The following is a 20,110-nucleotide window of genomic DNA, read 5'->3' as shown; positions in this document are numbered from 1 at the left end:
AAACGTCAAAAATTCAACATGGATGAACCTTCAACACACTATGTTGTGTGAGATAAGTCAGACAGAGATAGACAAGTAACGTATGATATCATGTATATGTGGAATCTAAAACAGCCAAACTGAAAGTAAAATAGTGGTTACCAGGGGGCGGGGAGTGGGGGATAGGACAGATGTTTAAGGGTACAAACCTGGAATGGGTAGTAAATAATCCCTAGAGATCTAATGCACAGTACAGTGAATACAGACAACAACAATGTATTATATAATCATCAACCTTGCTAAGAGACTAGATTTAACAATCCCAACCACTAAAAAGAAGGGATCATCATGTAATGTGATAGAGGGGCTAATTATCACAATGGCCATCAGATTAAAATATATGAATGCATCAGATTAACATGCTACACACCTTAAACTGTACAACATTATATGTCAAATGTACAGTCAGCCATCCGCATCCACAGGTTCCACACCTGCAAATACAGAGAGCCAACTATACTTTGCCATTTTATGTAAGGAACTTAAGGATCCATAGATTTTGGTATCCGAGCGGAGGGCCAGGGGGCTCCCTGGAACCAAACCCCTGTAGTTACCAAGGGACAACTGTATTTCAATTTAAAAAAACAGTAAATAGATGAAAAATTTTAAATTCGAAAATCAGAAAGAACCATGCATTTATTCTGTCTTTCCTATATGAACTGTTCCTCATTGATGTGGGGAAGTTTCTTTTTACAGAAGTATTCCACCTAACAAACAAAGGAGTAACAAAAGTTGAATATTACCACTTTGTAATCCCTAATGAATTAATGATCTAGGCAATGCTCATCAACATTTGCTAATATCACAAGAAGACAACCTCCTATGATAGACTGCATTCTGTGAAATACACGGATTCTGGGTCTAACCAACCTTCTACACTTATCTGTGAATGTAAAGGAAACAATGTGTTCTCAGGAAAATATTAAATGATGCCATGGAGCTGGAATGAGCAAAATCCAGGCTGTGAAAAAAATTTATGGAACACAAACCCAGTTTCTTCACTCAAAAATTTAGAAGGACAGAGGGGAAAATGACTTAAAATAAACTTAAGAGATACGTCAACCAATCATCATGTATGGAGCTTACTTAGATCCCAATGCAAACAAGCAAAATGTGTGTGTGTGTGTGTGTGTGTGTGTGTGTGTGTGTCTAGGACAACCAGGAAAACGTAAACACTCACTGTACATTATAAAAATAGTAAGGAATTACTGGGGGGGGGGTTTAGGCATAATAAAAATAGTATTGAAATTATGCTTAACTTTTTTTAATTGAGGTATAGCACGTCATATTCGTTTCAGATGCATAAAACATGATGAGATATTTGTATACATTGCAGAATGATCACCACAATGTCTAGTTACCATCCATAACCATAAATAGCTACAACTTTTTTTCCCTTGTGATGAGGACTTTTATGATCTACTCTCTTGCATATTTCAAAAAAAAATGCACTTCAGAATTATTAATTATCGTCACCATGCTGTACATTTCATCCCCGTGACATACATTTCATAGCTGAAGTCTGTAACCTTTTGATTCCCTTCACCCATTTCTCTCACCATCCTCAACACCTGGCTCTGGCAACCACCAATCTGCTCCATGAGCTTGGGGGGTTTTGGGGGTTTTTTTACTTAACTCTTAAGAGTCCTTATTTTTTAGAGATATACAGAAACACTTATGATTTGGACCTGGAATATGTTTCGTATGACCTGGGGGTGGAAATGGGGATGCAAAGGAAGATACAGATGAACTAAGACTGGCCAGGAGTCAGTAAATATAAAAGCTGGATTATGGATACACACCATTCTATTTTTGTACGTATTTGAGATTTCGCACAATAAAAAGATTTTTAAAAATCAAGGCAGAAATAGTTAATCAAGTCCAGGAAGCACAGAGAGTGTCATACAGGATAAATCCAAGGAGAAATATGCCAAGACACATATTAAACAAACTGTCAAAAATTAAATAAAAGAAAACATATTAAAAGCAGCAAGGGAAAAACAACAAATAACACACAAGGGAATCCCCATAAGGTTAACAGCTGATCTTTCAGCAGGAACTCTGCAAGCCAGAAGGGAGTGGCAGGACATATTTAAAGTGATGAAGGAGAAAAACCTGCAACCAAGATTACTCTACCCAGCAAGGATCTCATTCAGATTTGATGGAGAAATTAAAACCTTTACAGACAAGCAAAGGCTGAGACAGTTCAGCACCACCAAAGCAGCTTTACAACAAATGCTAAAGGAACTTCTCTAGGCAAGAAACACAAGAGAAGGAAACGACCTACAATAACAAACCCAAAACAATTAAGAAAATGGGAATAGGAACATAAATATCGATAATTACCTTAAATGTAAATGGACTAAATGCTCCCACCAAAAGACACAGATTGGCTGAATAGATACAAAAACAAGACCCATATATATGCTGTCTACAAGAGACCCACTTCAGACCTAGAAACACATACAGACTGAAAGTAAGGGGATGGAAAAAGATATTCCATGCAAATGGAAACCAAAAGAAAGCTGGAGTAGCAATTCTCGTATCAGACAAAATAGACTTTAAAATAAAGAATATTACAAGAGCAAAGAAGGACACTACATAATGATCAAGGGATCGATCAAAGAAGAAAATATAACAATTGTAAATATTTATGCACCCAACATAGGAGCACCTCAATACATAAGACAAATACTAACAGCCATAAAAGGGGAAATCGACAGTAACACATTCATAGTAGGGGACTTTAACACCCCACTTTCACCAATGGACAGCTCATCCAAAATGAAAATAAGTAAGGAAACACAAGCTTTAAATGATACATTAAACAAGATGGACTTAGTTGATATTTATAGGACATTCCATCCAAAAACAACAGAATACACATTTTTCTCAAGTGCTCATGGAACATTCTCCAGGTTAGAGCATAACTTGGGTCACAAATCAAGCCTCGGTAAATTTAAGAATATTGAAATTGTATCAAGTATCTTTTCCGACCACAATGCTATGAGACTAGATATCAATTACAGGAAAAGATCTGTAAAAATTACAAACACATGGAGGCTAAACAATACACTACTTAATAACGAAGTGATCACTGAAGAAATCAAAGAGGAAATCAAAAAATACCTAGAAACAAATGACAATGGAGACACGACGACCAAAAACCTATGGGATGCAGCAAAAGCAGTTCTAAGAGGGAAGTTTATAGCAACACAAACCCACCTTAAGAAACAGGAAACATTTCGAATAAACAACCTAACCTTGCACCTAAAGCAATTAGAGAAAGAAGAACAAAAAACCCCCAAAGTTAGCAGAAGGAAAGAAATCATAAAAATCAGATCAGAAATAAATGAAAAAGAAATGAAGGAAATGATAGCGAAGATCAATAAAACTAAAAGCTGGTTCCTTGAGAAGATAAACAGAATTGATAAACCATTAGCCAGACTCATCAAGAAAAAAAGGGAGAAGACTCAAATCAATAGAATTAGAAATGAAAAAGGAGGAGTAACAACTGACACTGCAAAAATACAAAATATCATGAGAGATTACTACAAGCAACTCTATGCCAATAAAATGGACAACGTGGAAGAAATGGACAAATTCTTAGAAATGCACAACCTGCCAAGACTGAATCAGGAAGAAATAGAAAATAAGAACAAACCAATCAAAAGCACTGAAATTGAAACTGTGATTAAAAATCTTCCAACAAACAAAAGCCCAGGACCAGATGGCTTCACAGGCAAATTCTATCAAACATTTAGAGAAGAGCTAACACCTATCCTATAGGCCAATATCACTGATGAGCATAGATGCAAAAATCCTCAACAAAATACTAGCAAACAGAATCCAACAGCACATTAAAAGGATCATACACCATGATCAAGTGGGATTTATCCCAGGGACGCAAGGATTCTTCAATATACGCAAATCAATCAACGTGATACACCATATTAACAAATTGAAGGAGAAAAACCATATGATCATCTCAACAGATACAGAGAAAGCTTTCGACAAAATTCAACACCCATTTATGATAAAAACCCTGCAGAAAGTAGGCACAGAGGGAACTTTCCTCAACATAATAAAGGCCATATATGACAAACCCACAGCCAACATCATCCTCAATGGTGAAAAACTGAAAGCATTTCCGCTAAGATCAGGAACAAGACAAGGTTGCCCACTCTCACCACTCTTATTCAACATAGCTTTGGAAGTTTTAGCCACACCAATCAGAGAAGAAAAGGAAATAAAAGGAATCCAAATCGGAAAAGAAGAAGTAAAGCTGTCACTGTTTGCAGATGACATGATACTTACTATACATAGAGAATCCTAAAGATGCTACCAGAAAACTACTAGAGCTAATCAATGAATTTGGTAAAGTAGCAGGATACAAAATTAATGCACAGAAATCTCTGGCATTCCTATACACTAATGATGAAAAATCTGAAAGTGAAATCAAGAGAACACTCCCATTTACCATTGCAACAAAAAGAATAAAATATCTAGGAATAAACCTACCTAAGGAGACAAAAGACCTGCATGCAGAAAATTATAAGACACTGATGAAACAAATTAAAGATGATACAAATAGATGGAGAGATATACCATGTTCTTGGATTGGAAGAATCAACATTGTGAAAATGACTCTACTACCCAAAGCAATCTACAGATTCAATGCAATCCCTATCGAATTACCACTGGCATTTTTCACAGAATTAGAACAAAAAATTTCACAATTTGTATGGAAACACAAAAGATCCCGAATAGCCAGAGCAATCTTGAGAACGAAAAACAGAGCTGGAGGAATCAGGCTCCCTGACTTCAGACTATACTACAAAGCTATAGTAATCAAGACAGTATGGTACTGGCACAAAAACAGAAAGATAGATCAATGGAACAGGATAGAAATCCCAGAGATAAACCCACGCACATATGGTCACCTTATCTTTGATAAAGGAGGCAGGAATGTACAGTGGAGAAAGGACAGCCTCTTCAATAAGTGGTGCTGGGAAAACTGGACAGGTACATGTAAAAGTATGACATTAGATCACTCCCTAGCACCATACACAAAAATAAGCTCAAAATGGATTAAAGACCTAAATGTAAGGCCAGAAACTATCAATCTCTTAGAGGAAAACATAGGCAGAACACTCTATGACATAAATCACAGCAAGATCCTTTTTGACCCACCTCCTAGAGAAATGGAAATAAAAACAGAAATAAACAAATGGGACCTAATGAAACTTAAAAGCTTTTGCACAGCAAAGGAAACCATAAACAAGACCAAAAGACAACCCTCAGAATGGGAGCAAATATTTGCAAATGAAGCAACTGACAAAGGATTAATCTCCAAAGTTTACAAGCAGCTCATGCAGCTCAATAACAAAAAAACAAAAAACCCAATCCAAAAATGGGCAGAAGACCTAAACAGACATTTCTCCAAAGAACATATACAGACTGCCAACAAACACATGAAAGAATGCTCAACATCATTAATCATTAGAGAAATGCAAATCAAAACTACAATGAGATATCATCTCACACCAGTCAGAATGGCCATCATCAAAAAATCTAGAAACAATAAATGCTGGACAGGGTGTGGAGAAAAGGGAACACTCTTGCACTGCTGGTGGGAATGTGAATTGGTACAGCCACTATGGAGAACAGTATGGAGGTTCCTTAAAAAACTACTAATAGAACTACCATATGACCCAGCAATCCCACTACTGGGCATATACCCTGAGAAAACCAAAATTCAAAAAGAGTCATGTACCAAAAAGTTCATTGCAGCTCTATTTACAATAGCCCGGAGATGGAAACAACCTAAGTGTCCATTATCGGATGAATGGATAAAGAAGATGTGGCACATATATACAATGGAATATTACTCAGCCATAAAAAGAAACGAAATTGAGCTATTTGTAATGAGGTGGACAGACCTAGAGTCTGTCATACAGAGTGAAGTCAGAAAGAGAAAGACAAATACCGTATGCTAACACATATATATGGAATTTAAGAAAAAAAAATGTCATGAAGAACCTAGGGGTAAGACAGGAATAAAGACACAGACCTACTAGAGAACGGACTTGAGGATATGAGGAGAGGGAAGGGTGAGCTGTGACAAAGAGACAGAGAGGCATGGACATATATACACTACCAAACGTAAGGTAGGTAGCTAGTGGGAAGCAGCCGCATAGCACAGGGAGATCAGCTCGGTGCTTTGTGACTGCGTGGAGGGGTGAGATAGGGAGGGTGGGAGGGAGGGAGACGCAAGGAGGAAGAGATATGGGATCATATGTGTATGTATAACTGATTCAGTCTGTTATAATGCAGAAACTAACACAGCATTGTAAAGCAATTATACTCCAATAAAGATGTAAAAAAATTTTAAAAAATTTAAAAAAATCAAGGCAGTGTTAAGCAAAAAAGTTGGATAGTAATTTTTGAAAATTAAATTCTTGTTTTTATTCAGTTGTATTAATTAAGAACAAGCACGGAGTAAATTGGTACAGCCACTATGGAGAACAGTATGGAGCTTCCTTAAAAAACTAAAAATAGAACTACCATACGACCCAGCAATCCCACTACTGGGCATGTACCCTGAGAAAACCATAATTCAAAAAGAGTCATGTACCACAACATTCATTGCAGCACTATTTATAGTAGCCAGGACATGGAAGCAACCTAAGTGTCCATCGACAGAGGAATAGAAGATGTGGCACATATATACAATCGAATATTACTCGGCCATAAAAAGAAATGAAATTGAGTTATTTGTAGTGAGATGGATGGACCTAGAGACTGTCATACAGAGTGAAGTAGTCAGAAAGAGAAAAACAAATACCGTATGCTAACACATATATATGGAATCTAAAAAGAAAGGGTTGGGGGGGTTCTGAAGAACCTAGGGGCAGGACAGGACTAAAGACACAGACATAGAGAATGGACTTGAGGACACGGGAAGGGGGAAGGGTAAGCTGGGACGAAGTGAGAGTGGCATGGACATATATACACTACCAAAGGTAAAACAGATAGCTAGGGGGAAGCAGCCGCATAGCACAGGGAGATCAGCTCAGTGCTTTGTGACCACCTAGAGGGGTGGGATAGGGAGGGTGGGAGGGAGACGCAAGAGGGAGGGGATACGGGGATGTATGTATACATACAGCTGATTCACTTTGTTATACAGCAGCAACTAACACAACATTATAGAGCAATTATACTCCAGTAACAATGTTAAAAAAAAAAAAAAAAAGCAAGGAATATCATTAGAAAGATTACCAGACCTCTAACTTTAAAAGACTGTAATTTTCATGACAATACAATTATTTCCAATCATTCCAGATCCAACTTTAAATCATCAAAACTGAAAGCCCATGACAAGTACCTTATATACCACCCTCTGTCTCAAACCCACCATTTTACCTTTAACATATTATAACCTAAACCAAGTCCATAACCTGCCCATGCCACTTGGAGTGCTAGAAGAAGAGTCTTCACCCTTTGGTACAGAGGTGAGTGCTTTTCCTTCTGAACTTCCACACTCCCCTGCATATGCCTCAGTTATAAACAACACTTTGTATTATTTGTCTCTAGTCTGTCTTCTCTACTAAACAACAGGCTTCTGACAGGAACACATTCCATTCACGTTCATATTTCCAGTATCTAGCAAAATGCCTCGCATGTTGCAGAACTTGAAGCAAATGACTGAATGAATGGCAGAGAAGAGAATGAGTAAAGCATGCCTGTTTATTAGCAGGGGGATAAGCCTAAGAACATATATTTCAGACCACTAAGATAATGAAAAGTACTGTGCAAATTCTCACCTAAAAAAGAAAGAACAGTAAATCTTCCTCTTTCTGACCATAAATAAATTGCTACTTAAATCTGTCTTGAGGCTTCACTGGAAAAGGCAGTTTATTTGTCGGTTATATATCTCATGGCTTCCTGGTACTGATCTTTTTTTTTTAAATTTATTTATTTATTTCTTATTATTTATTTTTGGCTGCGTTGGGTCTTTGTTGCTGCGTGCAGGCTTTCTCTAGTTGCGGCGAGCGAGCGGGGGATACTCGTTGCAGTAAACGGGCTTCTCATTGCAGTGGCTTCTCTTGCTGCAGAGCACAGGCTCTAGGCATGCGGGCTTCAGTAGTTGTGGCACGTGGGCTGAGTAGTTTTGCCTTGCAGGCTCTAGAGCACAGGCTTAGTAGTTGTGGCACACGGGCTTAGTTGCTCCGTGGCATGTGGGATCTTCCCAGACCAAGGCTTGAACCCATGTTCCCTGCATTGGCAGGCAGATTTTTAACCACTGCGCCACCAGGGGAGCCCCCTGGTACTGATCTTTTTTTAAAACAAAAAATTTATTTATTTTATTTATTTATTTTTGGCTGCGCTGGGTCTTCACTGCTGCATTTGGTCTTTCTCTAGTTGTGGCGAGCGGGGGCTACTCCTCACTGTGGTGCATGGGTTTCTCATTGCGGTGGCTTCTCTTGTTGTGGAGCACGGGCTCTAGGGTGCACAGGCTTCAGTAGTTGTGGCTCGCAGGGTTAGTTGCTTCACAGCATGTGGGATCTTCCCGGACCAGGGATCGAACCCGTGTCCTCTGCATTGGCAGGCAGATTCTTAACCATTGCACCACAAGGGAAGTACCCCTGGTACTGATCCTAATCCCACTCAGGCTTAACCCAGCCAATAACTTACTTGTAATACTGTTTCTGAAGGGCTGACATCTCCACCCTGAGAATCTGTTCCACTTTGGCAGGAAGGGATTTCTCCACATCTTTTTTCACTCTCCGGAGAAGGAAAGGCTCTAGCACCTTATGAAGACTCTGATAGCCATTCTCTCTCCCTTTCCCATGGTCTTCCTCAAAATCTTCCCAGAACTCAAACCTAGAGATGACATAGTATAGTGTTACTTAATTACAAAGAAGAAAAAAAACATTTTTCCAACTAAAATTTCTTTTTTAAGGAACCAAATAGGAAAAAAAATCTGTTAAAAAAAAAAGAGTCTTCCCTATAAGGAAAAATAAATTTTATCAGTCACTAGCTCTTGAATACAAGAGAGGGGAAAACAAAAAGGCAAGGGAAAACCAACTCAATCAATTCCATCAGTCTACACTAGATAACAGCAGGTTTCCAATTCTGAGACTGGATCTAGAGTTCACAAAATATTTCAGTATATCATGCAAGTAGTATGTAAGTAACATAATAAGTTACTGTGATAAAATGTTAGGCAGAAAAATTAATCATAAGGTATCTTTTAATAAGCTGCAATTTACTGGGAAAACAAAATTCAGAGGTCAAAGAATAATTAGTGGTGATATTACAGCTATCACTGGTCAGAGGTACAAGTTATACAGCTTCCATCAGTAATCCTCACTGCTCATAGATTAAAAAGTTAATGGATTATAATGACAGTAAACAAGTGACAGCCCCCAGACAAGAAAAGCAATATAAGTGATACAACTTAATACTAATAGAACTTGGAGACACAAAATTTATTAATGAATTTTAAAATGTTATCACCCGTAATAATTTTGCCTGAACTCTACAGATAAAAGTTTCTCCTGTTTAAATCTTAATTTAACCATCTTTGGGTCACTAAAGGATTTGTGGCAGAAATCCAGTACGGGACATTATGATCAAATTTCTTTCAAAAATAAAAATTGAAAGAAATTTATTTCATGAGGCTTAGGAAAATATGCTCTGACTTGCTACTAGAAAGCCAGCAAAGCACTTGGAAGAAGTTGTTTAGTTTTGTGTGCAGACTGGAGCCCAGTGGGTGAGGTGCTGCCCCATGGTCTGCTTTCTGACACCAGGAGGCCCAGCTCTGCTGAGGCCAGTGAAGTCCCAGAATGATAAACTCAGTGACTCGACATTACCAAGAGCTATGTAATACGCTCTCTGATAAGACAGAAAGTCAAAGACAGCAAATGCCAACACTGTCACCGGGCTAAAGGATGTCAAGAGAGTCTGCTGCCATTGTCATTTCTGAACTCATGAATGGCCAAGCATTTCATCAGGCACTAGGGGCATCAGTATCAGCCCTAGTGACAGCTGGTAATGCCTGAAACAACCGTGTTCGGAGAAGCAGACAAAATGATCTTTTGGGGTAGAGATCTATAAACATAATTAATGCTTCTAGCTCAACAAAACTAAAGTAAACTGTATTTTGTCACACTGCTATGAAGATACTCTAGGAACATAAAATAAAATGAAGAGTTAAAACTGATAAGAGGATTAAAAGGAACAATGTAAACTAAGCTATGTTAATACCATCTCACACACAAAATGCATGAGGCAACTGGAAATGAGGGACCATCACTATATATCAGGCCATTTTCTGAAGAACTGGGAGATAATTTCAAGAGAATGTTTTAATTTATGTAACACATATTATAATTAATTAAAACTTTACTAGTCTAAAAACTTAAATAATGAACTTTTTTTTTTTTACAAGACTTACTTCCCCTACTGTTTTAGGGAACAAATATTTTCACCCACCTAGTGTACTCTTACTACATTAAAGGAGTTAATATGAGATACTATTTCTTCATATACACATTGAATTATTTATGAACTACCTGTGGCTGCTTTCTGTCTATACAGCAGATGAGTAGCTGTGACAGAGACCATAATGCCTACAAGTTGAAAATGTTTACTACCAGGTTCTTTAAGAAAAAGTTTGCTGTTCCCTGCAATAGACAACCGTCAATTTATAACACCACATATATAAAAGGTATATGGTCATCGTGGTGAACTTATAATGATACCACACCACAGCCTAGAGAGTCATTATTTTAGTTATTTCCCTGTTAATCAACTTCTGTATTTAACATGTCTCTCACCAAAGTAGAAACAATTTTGATCATTTAAATTTTCCAGACCTTGGGATTTTAGAAAAATAGAAGCTCACTCTACTGAGGAATAGCAAAGAAAAAAATTAAATCAAAGCAGTGAGAATGTTATACTAGAAGTCATGAGATAAATATGTGAAAGGAAAAGTGCAAAAAAATTCACAGACTGGCCTAGACAGCAGAAGCAAAAGTAAAAAAAGATTTCAACACTAAGAGGTAAGATCTCTGAAAATTATCAAACTGAGTTATTTTGTAGGGTGGGCATGAAGTACATATGTGCACATGATTATCTTTATAAGCTGAACTCTTTGATGTAGTCATAGCTCTATCTTTAATACCAAGCTCCATGCTTTGCAAAATACTACATACAAAACAAAGTGGCTCACTGATATATACCTATAATAAGGGTACTAACAACATACAGTAAGGGTAGGCTCCTGGCCAGAGCCGCCATGCAGGAAAGGTGCTCAGACTGACTCTGCACAAAGGAAACAGCATTTTAGTTGGTTAAAAAGACGACTAACTTTTGGATGTTGAGAACAACGGCCTATCACAGTTGAGGAGGGGAGAGTCCAGAAGTTACCTGAGCAAACCTAATTCTCTTCTGTACAATAACAATTCTTCAGTGGATCATTTCCTTAAAAAGAACAAATGGTTGTATAGAGCCATAATGAACCTCAGAAACTACCACTAAGGGTGGGGAAAATACTTCACAGGATTTGTCATCCACACAGTAAGCTCAGGCAGAAATAAAGGAAAATCTCCACTCCTTAACTAATGGGTTTCCTTCTTATACACGCATCTTTGTGAAAAATAATGTTTTTTTAAAAATGTTTGAAAATAATAATGTTTTAAAAACAAAGTTTGCAAAGAGAAAAGCCTCTCTTACACACACACACAGTGCATCTCTAACCCCAATCCATCCTTCAATAAGTAATCCAACTGGCCATATGGAAAACTTTGGCAGACACTATCTGAAGGATCATCTCTAATGGAAAAAGTAATTCAAAGTTCCTCTCTTTCCAAAACGTAGCCCATGCTGGGTGGAATGCCACAGGTGCTTAACAGCAACAAAAAATGAATTATGGCCATTTAGGAGCCAAAATCCCTACCATCCACTTCAGTAGCCAAGTACAGAAGGGCAAATCTTAGCTAATCATTCATTGGAGGAAACTAGGCATCACATTTCTTTTTCTAAGTATCAAGCACATATGTTCCCACAGTGCCTGAAGATCCCTACTATGTAGAATGCTTTTAGTTCATCTCAGTGGTGCTATGAAGGATGCACTATTTCTCTTAGAATTTGAAGTTTAAAGGACATTGGCCTCGGTCACAGAAGACCAGAAACTGAACTCAGTCCACCCACTTATTAACCGTGTGATATGAGACACATTTTCATCATCTCTCTACGATAGCATATTCTTATTACAATCTGAGGCTAAATGTATAGAATGTATCAAAAATTAGATATGAGAAAACAATATAAAAACTATAAAGTAATATACATGAAAATTCTTATCCATTTCAGAAAACAAAGATTAATAACTAATAATTGATACCCCCACTGTCTCTAAACTTTTATACATTATCTATTTGTTTTACAGCACATATAACCTTTGAAAAGCACACTTTATAAAAACATGGGCTTCTGCTAATACATGATGGACAGGGTATTCATTACAGAATGGATACAATGTTCAAAAAGAGAAGGGGGCAACTGCCTCCCTCCTCAGAAAGGTGACTACTGTTGACTTAACAGAGCTCTATGGAAGGAACAGAGGATCCAGGTGAGCAGGAAACAGGACAGGCAAAAGATTAGCAGTGAGACGAGGTGGGGAGGGTGGAGGAGGACAGAATGAGCAATGTGGGAAGAACTGAGGAACCCGTTCACGTAGTGCTTCTCAACTGGTGGTAATTTTGCCCCTCTGGGGTACACTTGGCAATGCTGCAAGACATTTTTGGTTGTCCCAACTGAGTCATTTCTGGCATGTAGTGGGTAGTGGACAAGGATGCTGTCAAACATCATATAATGCAAAGGAGAGCCCCCACTGTAAAAAAGAATTATCCAGCCCAAAATGTCAATAGTGCTAAGGTTGAGAAACCCTGTTCTAACGGAAGGCATAGGGAGCAGGGGTGCAGAGGGGCCTCCTCTCTCAGAAGCATACTATAGTGAGGATACCTGCAAAAAAGGAAACAGTCTAGGCCTGTTCTACTAACAGCTATAGTGAGCGCATGCATAATCAGAGTAGTCAAGTTTCTCTATCCATCTCCTGAAGAGTCTTAAACTACTCTTCAAAAATAAAGGTGAAGGGGGCTTCCCTGGTGGCGCAGTGGTTGAGAGTCTGCCTGCCGATGCAGGGGACGCGGGTTCATGCCCCGGTCCGGGAAGATCCCACGTGCCGCGGAGCGGCTGGGCCCGTGAGCCATGGCCGCTGAGCCTGCGCGTCCGGAGCCTGTGCTCCACAACGGGAGAGGCCACAACAGTGAGAGGCCCGCGTACCGCAAAAAAAAAAAAAGGTGAAGGGACTTCCCTGGTGGTACAGTGGTTAAGAATCCGGCTTCCAAGGCAGGGGACATGGGTTCGATCCCTGGTCCAGGAAGATCCCACATGCCTCAGAGCAACTAAGCCCATGTGCAACAACTACTGAGCCTGTGCTCTAGAGCCTGCAAGCCACAACTACTGAAGCTCGGATGCCCTAGGTTTACAACACAAGGAAGGAGGTGAAAATGGAACTATGATGCAGAAAAGTTCCTATATTTTACCAAAATTAAATCAGTATTAATTTTAAGAAAATTGTGATAAGATGTATACACTAAAAACCTTAGAGCAACCACTACAAAATAAAACTTAAAAAAATCAATTAACAGAAGAATCTAAATGGAAAACTAAAAACTACTTGTTGAAACAAAAGAAGGCGGTAAGAAAGAAACAAACAAAAAAGAAATATGACATACAGAGGGAAAAAGCAAAATAGCAGACATAAATCCAACCATATCAATAATTACATTAAATGTGAATGAACTAAATACTCCAACCAAAAGGCAGAGATTGTCTAACTAGAGAAAAAAGGAAGATCCAACTGTTAGCTGTCTATAAGAGACACATTTTAGACCCAAATAAACAGGTTCAAAGTAAAACAATGGAAAATAGTATTCCATGCAAACAGATACCAGAAGAGAGCTGAGGAGCTATAAGAAAATCAAAATAGACCTAAGGAACAGGAAATATTACTAAAGATAAAGAGGGACATTTTATAATGATAAAAAGGTCAATAAATCAGGAATATGTAACAAATATAAATGTGCACATACCTAACAACAGAACCCCCAAACTGACAGAACTGAAAGTAGGTCATTCAACAACTGTAGTTAAATATTAAAATACTTCACTCTCAATTACTGATAGAACAACTAGACATGAAGTCAGCAAAGATACAGAAGGAAGACTATTAACCAAGTTGACTTAATGGACACTTATAGAATTCTACCCAACAAAAGCAAAATAAACATTATTCTTTTCAAGTACACATGGAATATATTCTCCAAGACAGAAAACATACTAGAGCATATAACAAGTAACAATTCATTTAAAGCATGTTCTCTAAGATAAAAGTAAACTACAGATCATTTGGGAAATAATTAAATATTTGGAAATTAAATAACATACTTCTCAAAAAAAAAAAACCGCCATGCATGAAAGAAAAAGTCAAAAGAGATATTCAAAAATAGGTGAAACTGAATGAAAACAAAAACACAAGATATCAACATTTATGGGATGCAGCTAAAGTAGGACATGGGGGGAACCTATACTTTTAAGTACCTATATTGAGAAAAGGAAGAAAGAGACTTAAATCAATAATCTAAGCTTTCATCTTAAGAAAACAGAAAACAAGAAAATTAAATGAAAAACAAAGGAAGGCAATAATAAAAATGAGAGTAGAAATAAATGAAATTCTAAAATAGAGAAAAAAACAAAATAACGTCCAAAGCCAGTTTCTTTGAAAACATCCCCAAAATTGTTAAAAGCTTTACCTAAAAAGACCAAGAGACGAGACACAAAATTGCCATAATCAAAAAATTATTTAGATCAGTATTGATCCTTCAAAAATTAAAAGGATTATGAGGAAATACTACAGCTTTATGCCAACAAATTAGACAACTTAGATGAAATAAACAAATTGTCAGAAAGACACAAATTAACAAAACTAAGTCAAGATGCAATAGAAAACCTGAATAGACCTATAACTAGAAACAGAAATAGTCATTAAAAATTTTCCCACAAACAGAAGCTAAAGCTCACAAGGCAACACTGAGAATCCTAATCAAATATTTTAAAAACAAGTAACATAAATCTTAAACATTCTGACCAACTCGGATTTATCCCAGGAATAAAAGGTTGGCTTAATCTAAAAAGGAACTAATGTTACATACCATACTGGTAGAATAAACAGCAAAAACCACATGGTCACCTCAACAGGTAAAGAACAGCACATGACAAAATCCAACACTCAATTCATCACTCACTAGGAATTACAAGAAAACTTCCTCAACCTTATAAAGGGTACCTAACAAAAATTCTGTAACATCCTACTCCCACCAATTCTACTCAACATGGAGGTTCTAGCCAGTACAATAAGGCAAAAGATAAAAGGCATCCACCTGCATTGGAGAAATGAAGTATTACAGCCTTTACTTAGAGAAGATCTGAGTCTAATATAAAGCACTTCAATATAGACTACTTAAAAAATAAAAATAAAAACCTCTTCAACTCAGAAGGCAAAAAATCCAATTGAAAAATGGGTAAAAGATTTGAACAGATATTTCACCAAAGATATACAAATGGCTAATGAACACAGGAAAAGATGTGCAATATTATTAGTCATTATACAAATGCAAGTCAGAACACAATGAGATACCACTACACATCCACCAGAAGAGCTAGAATCCAAAAGACTGACAATACACCAAGTATTGGTGATGATACAGACAAACTAGAAAAGTCAAACATTTCTGCTGAGGATATAAAATGGTACAGTCTCTTTGGAAAACAGCCGGTAGTTTCTTAAGTTAAATGTACACTTTCTGAACAACCTGGCAATTTCACTCCTATAGATCTAGTCATACGTCCACACAAAGACAAAATAATCCAAAACTGAAGCAATCCAAACATCCATCAACTGGTGACTGGATGTGCATACAATGGAATATCACTCCATAATAAGAAAATAACTCCTAATAAACTCTGTAACATGGGAGAATCTCAAAATTATTATGCTAAATAAAAGCAGCCAAAATCAAAACACTACTTATTAGGATTCAATTTAGATGAAATTTCTAGAAAAGGTAAATTCTCTAGAGATTAAAGCTGATTCGTGATTGCCTACGGCTAGAAGTTGAGGCAGAGATTAACTACAAACAGACAAGAGGGAACTTTTTTCAGTGAGGAAAATATTCTAAAAGTAGATAATGGTGATGGTTGCACAATTCTATAAATTTACTAAAAAAATATTAATTTGTATATTTACAATGGTACATTTTATGGTATGTAAATTATATCCCAATAGGCTATTTAAAAAAAAAGGTAACACATGGGGAAAGGGACCATTTCTCTATTTGTTCAGTTTATGGCATACAGTAGGCACTCAAGTCTTTTCTAAATTAAAAAAAAAAACAAAACTGTGGAGCATTTACCTGTCAATTTGACAACTCTCAATTTAACTGTTTACTGCATGCCAGGTACCATTCTAGGCAATGTGGACCACGGATGAATAAAGTAAATAAGATCTCTGCTACTTCTGAATGCATAATTTAATTAATGACATGGTATGAATGAGGAAATAAATGAAAAAGAGAAAGGTGCCATATAGAAAATAAAACGGGGTATGGATGATAAGCATGTCTGATAAGGAACTTGAGGTTCAGTGGTCTGAGGAGACCTCTAAAAGGAGGTGGTCATATAAGCTGAGGCAAAGATGTTAATAAGTGACTGGCCATATGAAGGTAAGGAGGAGAAAAAACATTCCAGACAAAAAGAATAGCAATGCTTGGCATGTTAAAGGAACAGAAATATGGCCAGAATGGCTGGAGCACAATTAGTAATGGAGAAAGTGGTATGAGATGGGTCAGACTAAGTACGGTATTCCAAATCAGGGTAAAAAATTTAGATTTCATTTTAAGTATCATTGAACACCAATGGATAATTTTAAGTTTTATGAAACGTGCATACCATCTTCCCCACAAAAATCTTTTCAGTAAAGACATTCCACAATTCTTTACTAAGTTAGATTTTAATGAGACCTAAATCCAGTGCTATTGTTATCAAAAGGTTAGATTTAAGATATTTTTTAATACTTGTCAGATTGTGTACCTCGTATACTTTTTTCAATTATATTGATCACCTTATAACAACAGGGAGAAGGTGTGATGTTTCCTATTTATCAATTATTTCCCCCAAAGCATTAAATGATTCAAATGTTTGGTAGACAGTATGCTTTCTTTCTTAACAGACTGATTTCTGAGCTTTCTATCATTTGTTATGAAACATTTTACTACTTTTGTTGCTGCTTCAATGCTTTGCTTTCCCCAAACCATGCCATCTGTTTTCCCTAAGGTTTACTAAAAAAGTTAAAGAGCATTGGCATTTCAGACATTCTAGCATCTTTTGAAACACATAGGAAGGAGCTTACTTCTCCGGCATAATAAAGTGCAGCAAGGACCAGAGCTCTTTGAGGGAATTCTGAAGAGGGGTCCCCGTAATCAGGAGCCTATGGTTGGACTTGAAATCAATCAGAGTTTTATACAATAAAGAGTCATCATTCTTCAACCGATGGGCTTCGTCCACTCCCAGAAAGGCCCAGTTAATACTGCCCAGCACAGTCTAAAGTAAAAACAAAACAGAACGAGCCACCAGGTCAGAAGGGAACCCAAAAGTACTTTCAAGTGTTAATTATCTCTGTACAAATACCATCACGAAGGTATACATAGAAACATTTATTCTTCACTGACTTAAAGTATATCAGGACTCTTCTGTTTATTCCGTTAGTTAACAGATTGGTGTCTACTCAAAAGAGCAGATCATCCTCTAAAAGCTATAGGGGGGGTCTTTTAGGCCAGGTTTTGCTGCATGCCTCAAAGTGAAAACACAAAAACTGGTATGCTGGGCAAAAACAACACAAAAACAAAAAATACATGATTTTGCAGTCTCTCCTTAATCAAGATTCTTCTCTGCCTATTCTCCACCCCAACCTTGAAGCACAGAAACACCAAGAGCCACCAAATTGCACTTGTTTATGCTTATTATCACCACTGGGATCACCTGGCACATACATTTCTTAGTAACTGTGGGAAGGAGATAATTTTAAGAGATTCATTTTTCTGTCCTCCTCCTCAGAGACCCTTACACAACATCTGTTCTGGAGAAATGCTTAATAATAAGATGGGAAGTACCTGAGAGGGCACTCAAGACCAGCTTCCAATGACTCACTAGAATCTCCAGTAAGTTACTGGCCTCAATCCCTTTCACCTATTTAATTCAATTGGCTTAGGTGACCCAAGGTCCCCTTCAACTGTAAGGTTCTGTTTATTTTCTAATAACCTTAATATTCTTCATGGATTCTTTTGTTTGTTCATTTGTTTGCTTTTTTTAAATACGAAAAGAAAAGTAACATGGCAAGGGGGAGGCAAAGACCCCATCATTTGGACAAGTCACACTCCAAAATTTAGCCTTTTGGTTACCAATTACACACCTTATCTTTTAAGAGGATCTCATATGTTGTTATAAGTGCATTGAACTTCAGCCTTTTGGTCTGACAGTGAATCCATTCATATTCTCGTATCTATAAGAGAAAACAATCATTAAGATATAATTTCTACCTTTACCTTTCTATATCACCAGCAAGTCTTATGACAGATGCAATAAATATACCAAATAAAAATTAAATCTGATTAGAATTTAATGAATACCTTATACATTCTAAACTGACCTAAGCAACCAAAGTATAGAGCAATATGAGTTAGAATTAAAAGATCTATCGTGGAGCAGTAAAAACTTTATTGCCAGAATTCAAGTAAATTGTCACCTCCCTCTGCCCCCCTCCACCCCCGATATATTTGACCACAAAAATGCATTTCATCAGCAATTAAAACCCTGGTAACTTGAACTTATCTAGGGAATCTCCCAGAATGAGAACTTTCTTAAGGAAATACAATTTGATCATTCTTTGGGTAGGGCATATTTTTATTAGTAAATAAAACAAATTCCAACCTCTGGCTTGGTCAGAAATTTCATTAATCATACAGCAGAACGATGTGGCCCCCAAGAAAAAGGAAAGGGAGGCTTACAGGATGAAAATACAATTTAATATGAATGAAAATCACGTCAACGCAAAGGAACACAAAAACTAACATTCGTACTGAAGTATAATATAATGTATTTAACTGGACACCCAGCAAGCACAATGGCCCATGACAGAGCTCCTACAGCTTGGTTGTCAAGTTAAGAACTGGAGGACAAGTCAAGGAGAGCTGCAGGGACTCACCACAAAGTGGGAAGAAGAACAAAGAAAAGGAGTACTGGAAAGAAAAGAAAATGTCCCTGATTTCACAGTTTTTTAGAGTTCACTTTCTTTGTCTTCACCTTTCAATGCAGTAGTGCTTGAAGCAATTCTGCACAATCTAGAACTTTTTTAATGGTTAACGAATGGATTAACAAACTTAAGAACTACTATAGACTTAGAAACTCAAAATTAGAGCAGTGAAGTCTGCCAGAGTTTAGGTTAGAAAATTTTAATGAAAATATTTAATAAAAATGAATTTGCATTAGCATGGTAATATATGGTTGTAACATCTCTCTCAAACGTTGAGGACTCCTGATGGCTTGCTCTTATTATAAGCAATCCCCTAGAAACAGTTTATTCCAACATACACACAGTGGTAAAAAAGCAAACGTCTGGGACCAGACGTGTCTTTGTCCCAATCCCAGCTCTGCCACATTCCAGCTGGCCTGGGGACAAGTGTTAAACTCTCTGAGTCAATTTCTTTAACAGGAGATTGGAAAGAATATCATCTACTTTGAAGATTACCATAAGGATTATAGGTAATATACATAAAGCACCCAGCACAGGGCCTGGCACATAGTAAGTACCTTAAAAAAAGTTGTTATCAAGAAAAAGATTTGCCAGACAAAGACAAACTTAAGCCCATGTGTTCTAAGTTCCTGA

At 37.2% G+C, this 20,110-nt stretch overlaps 1 protein-coding gene across 3 annotated transcripts in view; it reads right to left on the bottom strand.

Moving 5' to 3' along the window:
* Positions 1-20,110, bottom strand: part of CHD2 (chromodomain helicase DNA binding protein 2) — a 120,927-nt gene that overhangs the window by 56,160 nt on the left and 44,657 nt on the right. For all 3 annotated transcript variants that reach the window (XM_030873188.2, XM_030873187.3, XM_030873189.3), the window contains 3 exons: positions 18,638-18,727; positions 17,579-17,769; positions 8,737-8,925 (listed from right to left, as the gene is read on the bottom strand). In XM_030873188.2, the coding sequence (XP_030729048.1) occupies positions 8,737-8,925; positions 17,579-17,769; positions 18,638-18,727 (470 nt within the window). The remainder of the gene's footprint in view (positions 1-8,736; positions 8,926-17,578; positions 17,770-18,637; positions 18,728-20,110) is intronic.

The sequence above is a fragment of the Globicephala melas genome, chromosome 2 (genome assembly GCF_963455315.2).
Source record: "Globicephala melas chromosome 2, mGloMel1.2, whole genome shotgun sequence".
NCBI lineage: Eukaryota > Metazoa > Chordata > Mammalia > Artiodactyla > Delphinidae > Globicephala > Globicephala melas.
The sequence above is the reverse complement of the archived record's forward strand: the minus strand, read 5'-3'. Positions and strand labels throughout refer to the sequence as shown.